Source organism: Phyllostomus discolor, chromosome 13 (assembly GCF_004126475.2).
Source record: "Phyllostomus discolor isolate MPI-MPIP mPhyDis1 chromosome 13, mPhyDis1.pri.v3, whole genome shotgun sequence".
Lineage (NCBI taxonomy): Eukaryota > Metazoa > Chordata > Mammalia > Chiroptera > Phyllostomidae > Phyllostomus > Phyllostomus discolor.
Genome location: NC_040915.2, coordinates 72,946,394 through 72,960,191, shown reverse-complemented (window position 1 = coordinate 72,960,191; position 13,798 = coordinate 72,946,394). Strand labels below are relative to the sequence as shown.

The 13,798-nt window shown below is 37.7% G+C and overlaps 1 protein-coding gene across 1 annotated transcript in view; it reads left to right on the top strand.

Annotated features, from left to right (window-relative positions):
- The window catches only part of LOC114510247 (olfactory receptor 8D1-like), a 56,007-nt gene that overhangs the window by 25,482 nt on the left and 16,727 nt on the right, over positions 1-13,798 (top strand). The window contains 1 exon segment of the mRNA XM_036013662.1: positions 13,347-13,424. Coding sequence (XP_035869555.1) covers positions 13,347-13,424 — 78 coding nt within the window.

Here is a 13,798-nt window from a genome sequence, read left to right as displayed (position 1 = left end):
AATACCAAGTCTAAGTTGCTTGGATGCAATTTTATTTTCATCAGTGTGAACCAATGTGGGATGAAAAAAGTGTTTAACACATGCACTTCTAGTGGGCTCATTTGAACCTTGGGAATCATTTGGAATGTTGAGTGGCTCTATAAGTGGGGAGAAATTAATTCAGGTAGGAGCAAAATGCACAAGAGGATACCCCACAACAGTGTGTATTAAGGACACACTAAAGCCTAAAAATGCTGTCCTAGTATGTAAAATGTTTATTATACTGAAACCATACATTTAAAATAAATACAAGATAATGGTAAAGTGAACCTAAATGGATAATATCTTAGGATTTCACTTTCAAGGATAATATAATTTTAAAAACATTTTGAATGCCCCAACTTTCCTGTTTCAGATATAAAAAGCATATACTTTCAATTATTTAGAAATAAACTTTTAATTTAACTACAGATTCATGTGTAATTATAAAAACATTTCAGAGAGATCCCATATATCTTATACAGGGTGGGGCAAAGTAGGTTTACAGTTGTGAATATGTGAAACAGTTTGTTTTTTTAAGATTTTATTCATTTATTTTTAGAGAGGGAAGGGAGGGAGATAGAGAGAGAGAGAGAAACATCAATGTGCGGTTGCTGGGGGTTATAGCTTGCAACCCAGGCATGTGCCCTGGCTGGGATTCGAACCTGCGACACTTTGGTTCGCAGCCCACGCTCAATCCACTGAGCTATGCCAGCCAGGGCATGACACAGTTTTTCTTGATTATTTTCCATACTCACAACTGTAAAACTACTTTTGCCCCACCCCGTAGTCCACTTTCCCCAGGGGTTACATTTTGAAACTATAATATCACCCCCAAGATATTGACACTGATACAATCCATTGTATTTCTATTGGACAGTGTGGTTCTAAGGAATATTGAATGAGAGAAAACAACTGTTTACATGCTCTTTCGTTTCAACCACAGTTTACACCCATGAAGCAAACATCTGTGGCCTCTATGTAATAAGAATGCTTAGACACCTTAAAAGAATTTGGGGATACTTAAAGGAGTTAATTGCAGAGAAAGATGTTTTACTAAATCTTGGCTGTGGAGGACTTAGTAATAGTCACAAATCAGCCAACATCTAAAATATTGAGCATACCATTTGTAAAAGCATGGGGCACAGACATTCCCATTCCATGTAATCAACAAAGGCTCTCTCATGGGACACTCTTATGAGTAACAGCCCCTGACCAATATGGGCCTGGTCTATGTACACCCATGGTTAGAGAACTGTAATTCCTATACTCAGGGCCTCACAGTTTTTCACCTTGATATAAAACACTAGATTGTTGAGTAAATGATTTGATTTAAAGCAGAGAATTATTAATTAACCCTCAAGTCAGAGTCAGGATAACCGAGGGAGTCCGGACACAGAGGACTACAATTTCCACTGAACTGGGGAATAGACATCCCTAGATACAATTTGAGTAAAAGATGGCGTCCCTGAGGAGACATTGTGCACACCCCAGCTCAAATATAAGTATAAAAGTGTCAGTTTTCTAGGAGATGCTCTATCTCTGGGTACTAATCAGTCACCTAATATGACCAAACACAAAATAATTTCCTTTGTGCTGTATTGCTAAGTTGTACATCTGATAATGACCAGGCCACTTCTTCTGCTGCAACTGAAGTAGACTTGGCTGAAGGTCAAGACATGGAAGCTAGATCTTCAGTTCCAGGGGACTCCCAGAGCCATTGTGAGGTTGAGGTCTATGCTTGGATGCCCTCAGCACTTAGAGCAGCTACAGCTTTTATTATCAAAACTATTTTATCCAAAATAGTAGCAAATGAGAGAAAATAGGGGCCAACACTGACTTCTCAAAGGGGTAACCCTTTGAAGGATTTTTTTCATCCCCTAAAGCCATAGCCAGTGGAGTCAAGGGCTCTGTGAGCTCCATCTGTCTCTTTGTGGCAAATAGCTCTGAGCATGAGGTCCTCTGATTGCAGAATCTGCAAGGGAAAATGTAGCCAATGCAGAGAGAGAATGAGAGTCACTTCACAGCCAGACAAAACCTTGCTCTTGAGACTTTCCTCTGTGAGCTCATCTAAATTCAATAGACTTCCAGCAATTTGATCTTGGGTGAGGTCCAGTTGCTATGCTAAAATATTATCTAGCCATGTCTGAAACAGAAAGAACAGTTACCTTGAAATGTCTACACTGTCAAGGGAATATCACTGATGAAGACAGTAAGAGTAGGTAATAGAAATCACATAGGAGTAATATCCAGAGAAGGATAATTTTGAGTTAGTTTTTATTCCACAACATCAAAAATGTGTTAGGTGTGTAATGTGTGTCTGGAATATATTATGCAGAATGAATGCACAGTGAATGAGGCAGGCAAGGGGCTGGTCTTCATGAATAAAGTTACACTCTAGCAGGAAAAAAAATGACACTAAATAATTAACTACATAAATGCTGTCCTATCCCAGAACTTTATTTTGTCTGAGTCTTTCTCTTGTTTCATTCCAAGTCTTTACCAGCCCCAGAAATTTCATCCATCCCTAACTCCATGTTCTTGCTCCTCTCCCAAGAACTTCTCTGTAGCCCTCATCTTAACTCTGACTTTGCCTCCTATACTTCATTCCTTAGTTTCTCCTTATCACTCACTCAATCTCTGATTCTAATTCTATCTTTAATCCTTACCAATTCCAGATTTTAACTCGTTTTCACCCCTGTCCAACTTCCTGATTTTATTGAATCCTTACTTCATAAACTCTCACCCTATTCTTTACCTCTGAACACTATCCTATCCACGGAGCCTTAAATAGTATTTGAGGTTCCCTTCAGTCCTCACTCTGTCTATCAGCTTTACTGTATTGTTGACATTCTCTTCATCTTTGGACCTCGTTCCATCAATCACCACATCCATTAAACTCACTCCATCCTTGAACCTCACTTCTTTTTACACTTCACCCATGTCCTTCACACATTAGTGACCCTCACTTCTGAGAATCTGACCCATACCATGTCTTATGTTCATCCACCTCTCTGAGTGAAGCTTAGAGATTGGATGAAGTTTAATGACATGAGACACAGTATGAGGTTTAAAAAATGTGAAAGTTCAATGTTTTAGCATCAGGAAACAGATGTGTATGCCAAAGTGTCAACTCTATGAATAATGCTCTGCCAAGTTATCATATGCTTCAACTCTTCCTCACCCTTTTATCTTTATATTTGTTCTGATTACTCCAGCCTTCTCTCCTCAGGTATGCTGGAACAGCCAGCTGTCTGACACGGTAGCCTTTCTATACATTTAATGTTGCTGAATATCCTAGGGCCTGAAAAGTCACCCCAAGGATGCCAGTCTGCATGCCTTTTCCTGGGTGAGAAATGGCTCAGAAAACTGAAATTTTCCTCATGGGCTTTTCCTTCATCTCAAGGATGATAGATTAAAATTACTCCTTGGTCCTGGGGTTTGTCCTCAAGGGTTTAACCAGATCCACACCTTAGGCCAGGGCTCCAGATCCACACCTGTTTCCTATTCCTAGGGATCTGGTTCCAGTGGCAGCTAATTTGGGCTTGATTACATTAATTTTTACTAAACTCATACCTTCACATAATCATCTAATATTTATTCTTTAATCTGTTTTCGTATATATCTATTACACTTCTGTCTTTGCCCCCAAAATGCTAACAAACTTTCTGTTGGAGGAAGACATCCTCTCATATACAGGATGCCAAACGCAGCTTTATTTCCTTTTTGTATCACACTGCTGAATGTTATGTATTGACAGAAATGGTACACAATAACATGTTTTTGTTGGTAAACCACTGATATATAAAGTGATACTGTCCTCTTGTGTTTGGGATATATGCAATGGGATGTTGGGGCTCCCTGGCCTACACTCTGTGTAGTGAGACTGGCCTTCTGTGATGCCAATATTGCCCACTATCACCTGTGTGACATACTCCCTGCGTTCCAGCTTTCTTGCAGCAGTACCTACAAAAATTAGATTGTTGTGTTTATCTACTTTGCATGAATTTGGTGTTTACAAACACTACTTTCACCTCCTATGTTTTTATCACCTCCAGCATCAGCTCCACAAAGAACAGGGAGAAAGCCCTCACTAGCATCTGTAGGTCCCACGTGATGATGGTTTTACTTTGCTTTGGGTCAGCAGCATTGAGGTACCTCCAGCCTCCCAATGAACCAGGGGGAAGTGGCTTTAATCTTTTATACAAATGTTGGGCCCCTGCTGAACCCCTCTATGCACAGCTTAAGAAATGAGGATGTCAAACTTGCTCTGAAGAAAATCTCTAAGAAGAAAAGTATTTTTTGAGCAGCAAATGTATTTGTATGAGAAATTTTCAGGACTGAATTATTCTGCTGATTCAGTGAGGGTGACTTCATGGCTAGAGTTTTAATGTAATCAAATGGAATACATTTTCAAACGTTGAAAACACTTTCTCCATTGCTTCCTCCCTTTCTCCCTCTATCTCTTCCTTCTTTCTTCCTTCCTTTCTTTCTTTTCTCAAATTTTTCTCCTGCTTCTCCACTTAGCTTTTATGAATGTAATTATATAATTGCAACATTAAGAAAAAAGAAGAATTATTATTACCTTGTTTTTTATGCTGAATGACATGTATGTGGGACAAATATTGTAGGTTCTATAATTAATTAATTGAATAACATTACAAAACATATCTACACATCAAAGTAATATGTTTAATAGCCTGAGGACTCTGCTTTGCTACACATGTCTTTTTTGTCAATAGTGGAATTCATATGACAGAGTTCTAAATTTGTTCACAAAAGCAAAAATGTTCAATATGACTTTTTAATTTACTACTTTCATTTTTTCCTTGTTTTGTTAACAGTTGCAAAATTCTTACCAACTGTTATTAGTCTTTAAAAATTATTAGAGGGAAAAATATAAAATGACAGCTTACATATCTGTGTATTGAAAATAAATACTATGATTATTACAGGACAGATCTGGGGGTGGAGGGGGTTGAATGATATACTGTTGCCAAATGGACCCCCCTTGTGCTTCAGGGGTCCCCCACCCCACACTAGGTTCACCTTGCCCACCACCAGGGAAAGACATCTCTCAATGCCAGAGATTGGTGAAAAGGAAATGGATTATTTATTTAAAGAGTTATACAAACTTAAGAGTAATAACTTAATGTCTTCATTGAGATCCCACAGTCCTTTAGAATACCCACAAATGCACTGTCCTTCCTTCTCCCTCTGCCCAGTCCAGGGTACCATATCTCAGAAAAAGAAATAGAAGTCTGTGATTCTTCTCTGCTCCAGTGGCATGGTCCCAAGAAGACACCCCATGGCTGCTTCACCATTAATCTTCCTCTGCCTCACCATTTCCAACTCCTCCCACAACTGGCCACAGCTGCCAGTATTCCTGTGTTTTTCCAGCTTTACTGGGCTGCCATAGTAAGTCCAGGCAGGTGTGGCCCCATGGTGTGGAGCCAATCATCTCCAAGTTCTTACGCAGGCTCTATAACCAGGGGGAGTTGCCTCCCAGTTACATCATGGGTCGAAGTCACTCCCATCCCCCTGACTCAAAGCATGGCCACAGCTGTTCAACATATCCATGAAACCAGTTAAAGGTTGTATATATGTTAAACAACCATTCTAGAAGTTATCTGCAAAACTGTTGCTATTCAAAACAGCTCTCAATGGCCCTGCTCTATGTGTCCCATCCTCAGCTCAGACTTGTGGAGGTGAGGACATCCTATATATGTATACATATTTTTTTATAATATTTCCTGGACACCAAGTCTGGACCCCATAATATATTCCTGTTTGGGGCCCCCTCCTTGGCTGTGCCCAGTTATATAATGAGTACTGCCTTTTACAATTTGAATATTTTACTGTTTTTGGCAGAGTTGATCTTGAATAAGAATTATTCTCTGATACACCTAACAGATCATGAACTTTTAGAGAGTACAAACTCTTTTTATCTTTGTATCTCTGGTGTTTGACACAGTGTTGGTTTTGAAGTCCTTGACTATTTAATGCTATTAATGTTATAGTGTATAACAAGTTATAATATTTTCCATTTCCAAAACATAAAGGTTAGTAGTTCTCTCTTTGCAAAATTCAGTATGATAAAGATAGTCAAATTGTTTAATATAAACATTTAAGAAATGATTAAATGCTTATAAAATTCATGCAATGTCTATTTTGCAGATATTAGTAATTTTTAATTCTAAATTTTCAGAAAGCCAAAATAAAACATGAGTGTATGTTCTATTTTTATTGATTTAGAGCATGAACTCATTACTACTCATATTAAATTTCTACAGTTTCTATTCCTTTTTTTTGGTTATGATATTATAGTTGTCCCAGTTTTTCCCCCTTTGCCCCCCTCCACCCAGTACCCCCACTCCCTCACACAATCCTCACACCATTGTTCATGTTCATGGGCCATGTGTACAAGTTCTTTGGCTACTCCACTTCCTACACTGTACTTTACATTCCCATGGCTATTCTGAAACTACCTATTTGTACTTCTTTTTATTTTATTTTATTTTAATTTTTGTTGCAGTACAGTTTTCTATCTTTTACTCCCATCCCAACCCACCCACCCATCCCTCCCCTCCTCCCTCCCATTTTCCATCCACCCCTAGTGTTTATCCATGTGTTCTTTATACTTCTTCCTGTAAATCCTTCCCCTTTTCCCTGAAATTCCCTCTCTTCTCCCCTCTGAACACTCTGAGTCTGTTCTGTATTTCAGTGTCTTTGGCTATATTTTGCTTGTTTCTTAAGTCCTTCACCTCTTCACCCATTCCTCCACAACCTCCTCTAATCTGGCAACCATCGAAATGCTCTCTGTATCCATGATTCTGTCTCTGTTCTTCCTGTTTGCTTAGTTTGTTCTTTTAGATTCAATTGTTGACAGATATGTATTTATTGCTGTTTTATGGTTTTGATCTTCTTTTTCTTAACTAAGTCCCTTAACATTTCATATAATAATGGTTTGGTGATGATAAAGGAACAAGTAAGTACAATATGTAAACATGTTTGTTAACATTTGCAAATAGTATCAGCATCCAGTTTTTGAAAGTAAATGTCTGAAATGAGTATCAGTTTCTCAGCAGGTCATAGAAAAAGCTTTCTATGATGGCTGGGTTGATTCTACTTAATACTCTAATTAATGATTTCTTCTTCACAATATTAGATTAATAGTATCAAACATATAATAATTCATGTGTATCAGGGGCTTTTTGATAACCTCTCTTAACTAAAAAAGAATTATGAGCTAGATGTTACAGATGAGAATATTGAGTCATAGGTGATATAATTTGTCTGTGGTCACGTACCTGTGAATTACAAAGCCAAGATATGATCCCAGGTAGGCTGGCTCCAGAGTGGCATTAAAGCTCTAATTGCTATACTGTTGTATTTATTTGTTTTAAGTTTGTATGTGTTTGTTTCATAAATGACTTAAAAGAACATACATTGCAAGACAGGCCAACTGTTCTGAAAGGTAACCCTGAAGAAAGGTTATTCTCAATTTTGCATGTATGAACGTATTTACTTTCTTTCAGTAATACAATGGATGACTTCATTTCCTTGATATGATGTCCCATTATTTGCATTTGATTTTTCTATCAGAAACTCCAGTGAGCCAAGCGGTTTGCACAGACCCCAAAATTTAATGCCCCCTGTCCTATTACATTGGTTTAAATAAAAGATTTTGCTTGTGTGGATTGCTTTTTTTATTAAAATGATATCTAATGAAAGTCACAATTGGCAAATGAAACACCGAACTGTCAAATTGAAGTTGCTGAGCTGTTAGCCATCATTGTTAAAGTTGAAGAAATTTGTAAGAATATAAATATGCAAAAAGGCCACATGCTTGATGTCAGTGACAGCAGTTAATGACCTCACCCTCCTGTGGCTCCCATGCTTATCTAGGGGTGTGGCGGTTACTTCAACAGCTCTTCCTAACAGTGAAGAAAAAGAGATTGGCACAATTGCCAACACAGCTCCTTCTTAAATTTGAATCATAATATCCCATTATTCATAGCTTGCAGTATGCACCCAACTCTTAATAATTCTCCCAAAGTCACTGTATGAACCCCAAGAATCTCCTGAACTCTCTGTTCCTTGAATGATAACTTTGTAAGTATTGTAGTTGAAAGAGAGTGCTCTTGATGAGGCCAACAAACAAGCACTGTTTTTCTCTCTAAATACACTCGTCCACTTTCCAGTGTATGCCCTCTGAGTAAAGGTGCCTGTTGTTTGGGGGATCTTTGGAGTAATACAAAGTAAAGTCAGAAATTATTTTATAAATGTAAAAGAATTTTTAAAAAATAGTGACTGATAATTGATTCTACATCAAGTGTGTTTAGCCTGTACTTCTGACTCCAAAAAAGATGCTCTCCATCTGTGTCATTATACAATCATAAGGTATGAGATTTGAAATTAACAAAGATTTTGTTACTATGAAATTCATAGAGATTTTGTGTCATTTGCTCTGGTTAAAGTAGCAAACACAGGAATATCTCATCCCAACAGTATCTGAATCTCATGAAAAACTAAACTTCATTCTCTACTCAAAAACTGAACTAAGTAAATTATATTTTCTTCAAATTATACCCACTTTATTAGAGCCCAAAGAGACATCCATATTCCCAATGTTTGGGATTCTGATATCTAACCAATTTTATTAGTTTCTCTTGAATGAAGAAGTTACATCACAGGAAGGTATTGGCCCCAAGAATGAGTGTACCTGTTGGAAAGGGCTTGTAGTGGCTAACCAGGCTCAGACTAAAGAACAGAGGCCAGCAGCTATTACCTACCGCACAGGTGGCCTCGCACACAAGCCAGGCTTCAGGGAGCACCCACACCACTGCCTTCCCCCTGAACTAAAGTGCTCGTCTTGCTGTTTCCAGTTTTCTTTAACAGTTCTCTCATGTCCCACCTCCGTTTTAAATTGGCTGCCTTCATTCTAAATTCCTCCAGATTTGTTAAAATCATTTCTTTAGCAAAAGAATAATGTGGACCTGAGAAAGGATCGGTGTGGACTGGTATCTTCAATGAAGAGATACTGTGATGTTGATATTGATGTCTTACAGATGTTTTTACTTACATTCAGTTTCCTGGCAATACTAAAAGTTTTAAGTCACTAGATGATATCCTCAGATAAGTAAAATATTACTACACAGTTGTTGCTTTCCTCAATCTACTGGGCTCTCTCAAAGCATAACACAATGGGTTTGTTTATCCTGACATCAGCAATTTTAGCCACAATATCAGCGGGAATATCCCTACAGTCACAGAAAAATAGATGTTTTGGTTCTGACCTCTGAATGACCCCTCCTAGTGGTAATGCCTTAAATATTATTTGGAATTATAAAAGAAAATTTAGTAAGTTTATGTGTGAGCCTATTATAAAATGGTCATACCCACTATGTGCATCTCAACCCAAAATGCCCCACCTGTTTTCTGACTGACTTTCATGGAGTGTTGGCTTCTATATGAATAATAAAAACATCAGACAAGCCCTGGCCAGGTAGCTCAGCTGGTTAGAGCACCGATGATATGTCAAGGTTGCAGATTTGATCCCTGGTCAGGGCACACACAAGAGTCAAACAATGAATGCATCAATAAGTGGAACCACAAATCAGTGGTTCTCTCTCTCTCACTCATTCTCACTCTCTCTCCCCCACCTTCCTCTTTCTCTCTAAGATCAATAAATACAAAATATTTTAAAAATCAGTCTTATTCCTATGAATCCTTGAACAATTTCCAAGCCTGTCTGGAAATGGCCTTATGGTCATTACTACTCAGGCTGCTTTCAGTTGTATCCTGGAAACTTTGGCTTCTTCTCTTAGAGTGTCATCCAATTTTCTGAACCCAGAAGCATGGCTCTCTCCTCGTGTGTTTCTGGAGCTAACACCCACACAAATGTACCATACTTTGTCATGTATAATGTGCTCCCTTGTATAATGTGCACCCACATTTTGGGCCCAAAGATTCAGGAAAAAAATCTTTCATTTTAATTTTTTGATTCGATTTTTTTATTTATTCATATTTAGAAATAAAACTGATTGTCATATTCCAGGATATTATTTTGCATACAGATATCATTATTACTTTCTAGAGTTATACTTTTAAGCATAAGCACAAATAAAATAATTCAAAATATTTTATAAATACAAAATTAGTACTACCCATATATTATGTGCATCCTTACTTTTCCCTCAAAAATTTAGGCAAAAAAAATGCTTATTATACATGCCAAAATATGGTAATTAAGCCTCTTAATCAATTATAGAGAACCCTTAATATGCTATGAAGAGTATAGAGAAAAAATAGATTGCAGCAAAGTTTCAGAAATATTTATTTTTGATAATATGAAACTGATCACATGTTACATATATTTTTTAATGATTTTATTTATTTTTAGAGAGAGGAGAAGGGACAGAGAAAGAGAGGAAGAGGAACATTGATGCGGTAGAGAAACATCCTTTGGTTGCCTGTCATATATGCCCTGACTGGGGTCCTGGCCTGCAACCCAGGCATGTGCCCTAACTGGGAATTGAACTGGTGGCTTTTGCTTTGCAAAATGACTCTCAACCAACTGAGCCACATCTGTCAGGGTAAATGTTGCATATCTTTCATGCAAAATCAAAGCAAATTATGTTTTTTATTCTATGTAAGAATTTTTCCTCCATTGGTATATTTTCTCCTTTTGGAAAATGAATTTAAAATCATACCAAGGCTTAGATACTACATATGTTCTTGCTTAAGTACCATGAGACAGGACCATTTGTACTATTTAACATGACTAAATAAAACTTTATCACTTCATTCCTTATGTTAGCGATTTTCAACCTTTTTCATCTCATGGCACACATAAACTAATTACTAAAATTCTGCAGCACATCAAAAAACATATTTTATAGCAATCTGACAAAACTAGGTATAATTTTTATTCACTCACACTGAACTGTTCTGTTAGCTGTTGTCATTTTTTTATTTGACAGTCTCAGGGAAAAGAGGTCAGTGACCTGACTGAATAGCCAGGCACTACATGTGTTCAAAATTTTTGCGGTACAACAGTGTGTCTTGGGCAGCGCACCAGTTGGAAACTGCTGCTTTGTGTAATGTATAATGTATAAACTGAAATCAGGAAACCTGTTGCATTCAGCAAACATGAGGACAAGTGTCGGAGACTTTCAGGATATCAAAGATTTTGCTTTATTGGCCAAGTTTAACCTGCGCAGGGGCGAACTTTTAAAGTGTCCAGAGACACGGTACCCACAGGGGCTGCAGATGAAAGAGTCGCCTTGAGTGCTCACAGCTAGGTTCTTATATAGGGGTTTTGGCGCAAGCAAGCAAGCAAGCGCTTTACAGAAGCTGATGTGGCAGTTAGCTATTTGCTTACAGAGACCTCGCACGGGAATAGGGTAAAATTCAAATTTTTAAAACTAAACAAAGCATTGCTTATCTAGCATACCCAGGGGAGAATATCTGCACGACACAGGACATTTGCTTAACTACATCCTACACTCTGTCTCCCTTGTTAGTTCCTTTTAGCTACAATGCAGTTCTTGTTTACTAAGGCCACATTTAGTTCTTAATTTTCTTGTTCCCAACAGATGGCAGCCCAGTAAAGCTGGAAGGATATTTAAACCCAGACTAGGCAGCCATTGAAGAGAGAAGCATGTGGCTGCAGCCATGTAAGGAGGACCATGCACTTTTGGCACAAGAGGACACCCCCCGCCACCCCCCCCCAGCAGCCATGAGAAAATGGTGGCTTTAGCAGAGAAGCACCACGCAGCTTTAGCAGGAGATCCTGGCAACACAGCTGATGGTGCTAGGAACTGAGGGAGGCCTACCAGCTGAGCACGGATTACTGGGAAGAACCGGGAGCTGCCTGAGCCATGGACTTCTATTTTTTTTCCTGAGATATGGTACCCCAGACTGGGCAAAGGGGGGAAGGAAGGACTGTGTGTTTGTAGGTGTTTTAAGGAACTTTGGGATTTTGACAAAGACATTAAGTCATTACTCTTAAGTCTATATAACTTGAATAAATAATTTCTTTTTCACCAATCTCTAACATGGAGAGCTATAATTCTCTGGTGAAGGAAAAGGTGAACCTAGTACAGGGAGACCCCAGGAGAAGGAGTGGTAGCTTTAAAGTAATACAACTACTTGTACATACTCAGTAAAAGCCCACCAAAACTAGCCAGGAAGGGTCCGTGCTATAAGAATAGAGTCCCTCCAGCCCATGAAGTCAACTCTGCTTGGAGTTGGCCTGCTCCCATGTTCTCTGCTATAAACTCTGGGTATTCAGTTCAATTCTTTGTCCCGATCACTAAGAACCTGGTTACCTATGCCTACCTGTGACAGATACACTGCAGTATATTTACATCTTATTGATAAGCATTAACTTTTTTTAGATTAAAAATGCCACTATTAAGTATAATGCTATTTTTAAAATATATACATACACATATTAGTTTTTTATTCTTATGGAATAATTCCCAAGGAGAGATATTTATGTATTAAATAATTTATAACTTTTTAAATATAAAGGAGGCAACTTTAATTTCCCAAAACTGCAACTTCTACACTTTGGTAGCAAGATATAAGTACCCATTTTAGTGCATCCCTACCAGCAATATTTGTCATCTGTTTTTCCCAGTGTGTTGGGTATTCATGATAACTCATTATTATGCAATTTGTCTTGATTTGTTCTTAAATTGTCTATTGTGATGTTCATTGCTTTCTTTTAAACCGTTGATACTCTTTGTCATTAAAAAATTAACCTTCTGTCTCTCCTTTGCATTATGATTTTTTCAGCTATTACTTATGTATTGATTTTATTGATGGTATCTTTGCTATAGATTCTTAAATATTTAAATAGCTGACTATAGTTAGCTTTTTTAATTTATAGCTTCTAGATTTTCAGTATTGGTTAAAAAGATTTTTATGAGACTGACATGCTATCTACTGTGCTGACAAGGCACCTGGTTAAAAAGGTTTTTACAAAGAAAATTTAGAGAAACATTGAAGAGAAAATAAAGTTCCAAGGGTAGCTTGAATGTGCAGATGTGGAAGGGAGTTACATGAGGTATAAATCTGTTACAGTCAAATGACATGCACAAAATCATCACATTTTTTTTTAGTTTATTTAGATCTCTGGTGCTCAAACCATGAGCACCAGAGATCTAAATCATTTTTTAAAACTGTAATCAAAACTTAAAACTTAAATAAGAAGCATCACCATGCTAATATTATGGAACATAGTAGGCTCTCACTAAATCAAATGTTCCTCAGAAAATATCTGTTCAAAACTTTACTCTATTGATTTCCCTTTCCAGCTTGAAGAAAATTTCCCTCATTGAAGGTCAAGAAAGGAGTAGCGTTGGTGAAGTAAAAGCAAGCCAGTCATCTGAGAGGTAAAGAATGTGACTATTTTAGTAGGAAAAGTAGGGAAAAGTCCAGGCTTGGGGTCTGAGGGTCACTAGTGGAAAATTTCTGAGAGGAGCTTGAAATGGGCTCAGTCTGCTGTTCACTAGTTATTACTGAATAGCAAGGCAGGGCTGGGCTTGGTTAGAAGGAAAGATAGAAAATTACTCTCTAGCAATACTTCACTGCCACTTATTCAAAGGTAATATACTAGGCTTCCCAATAACACTTCCTGAGGATACATGCTTTAATTGTGTTCAGGCATTTATAATACACATGGGAGGTAGTTTATCTATAGAATAGGTGAAAAGAGATGATAAAGATCCTCTCCTTCACTGATTTCATACCACTTCTAAGTGCTTTA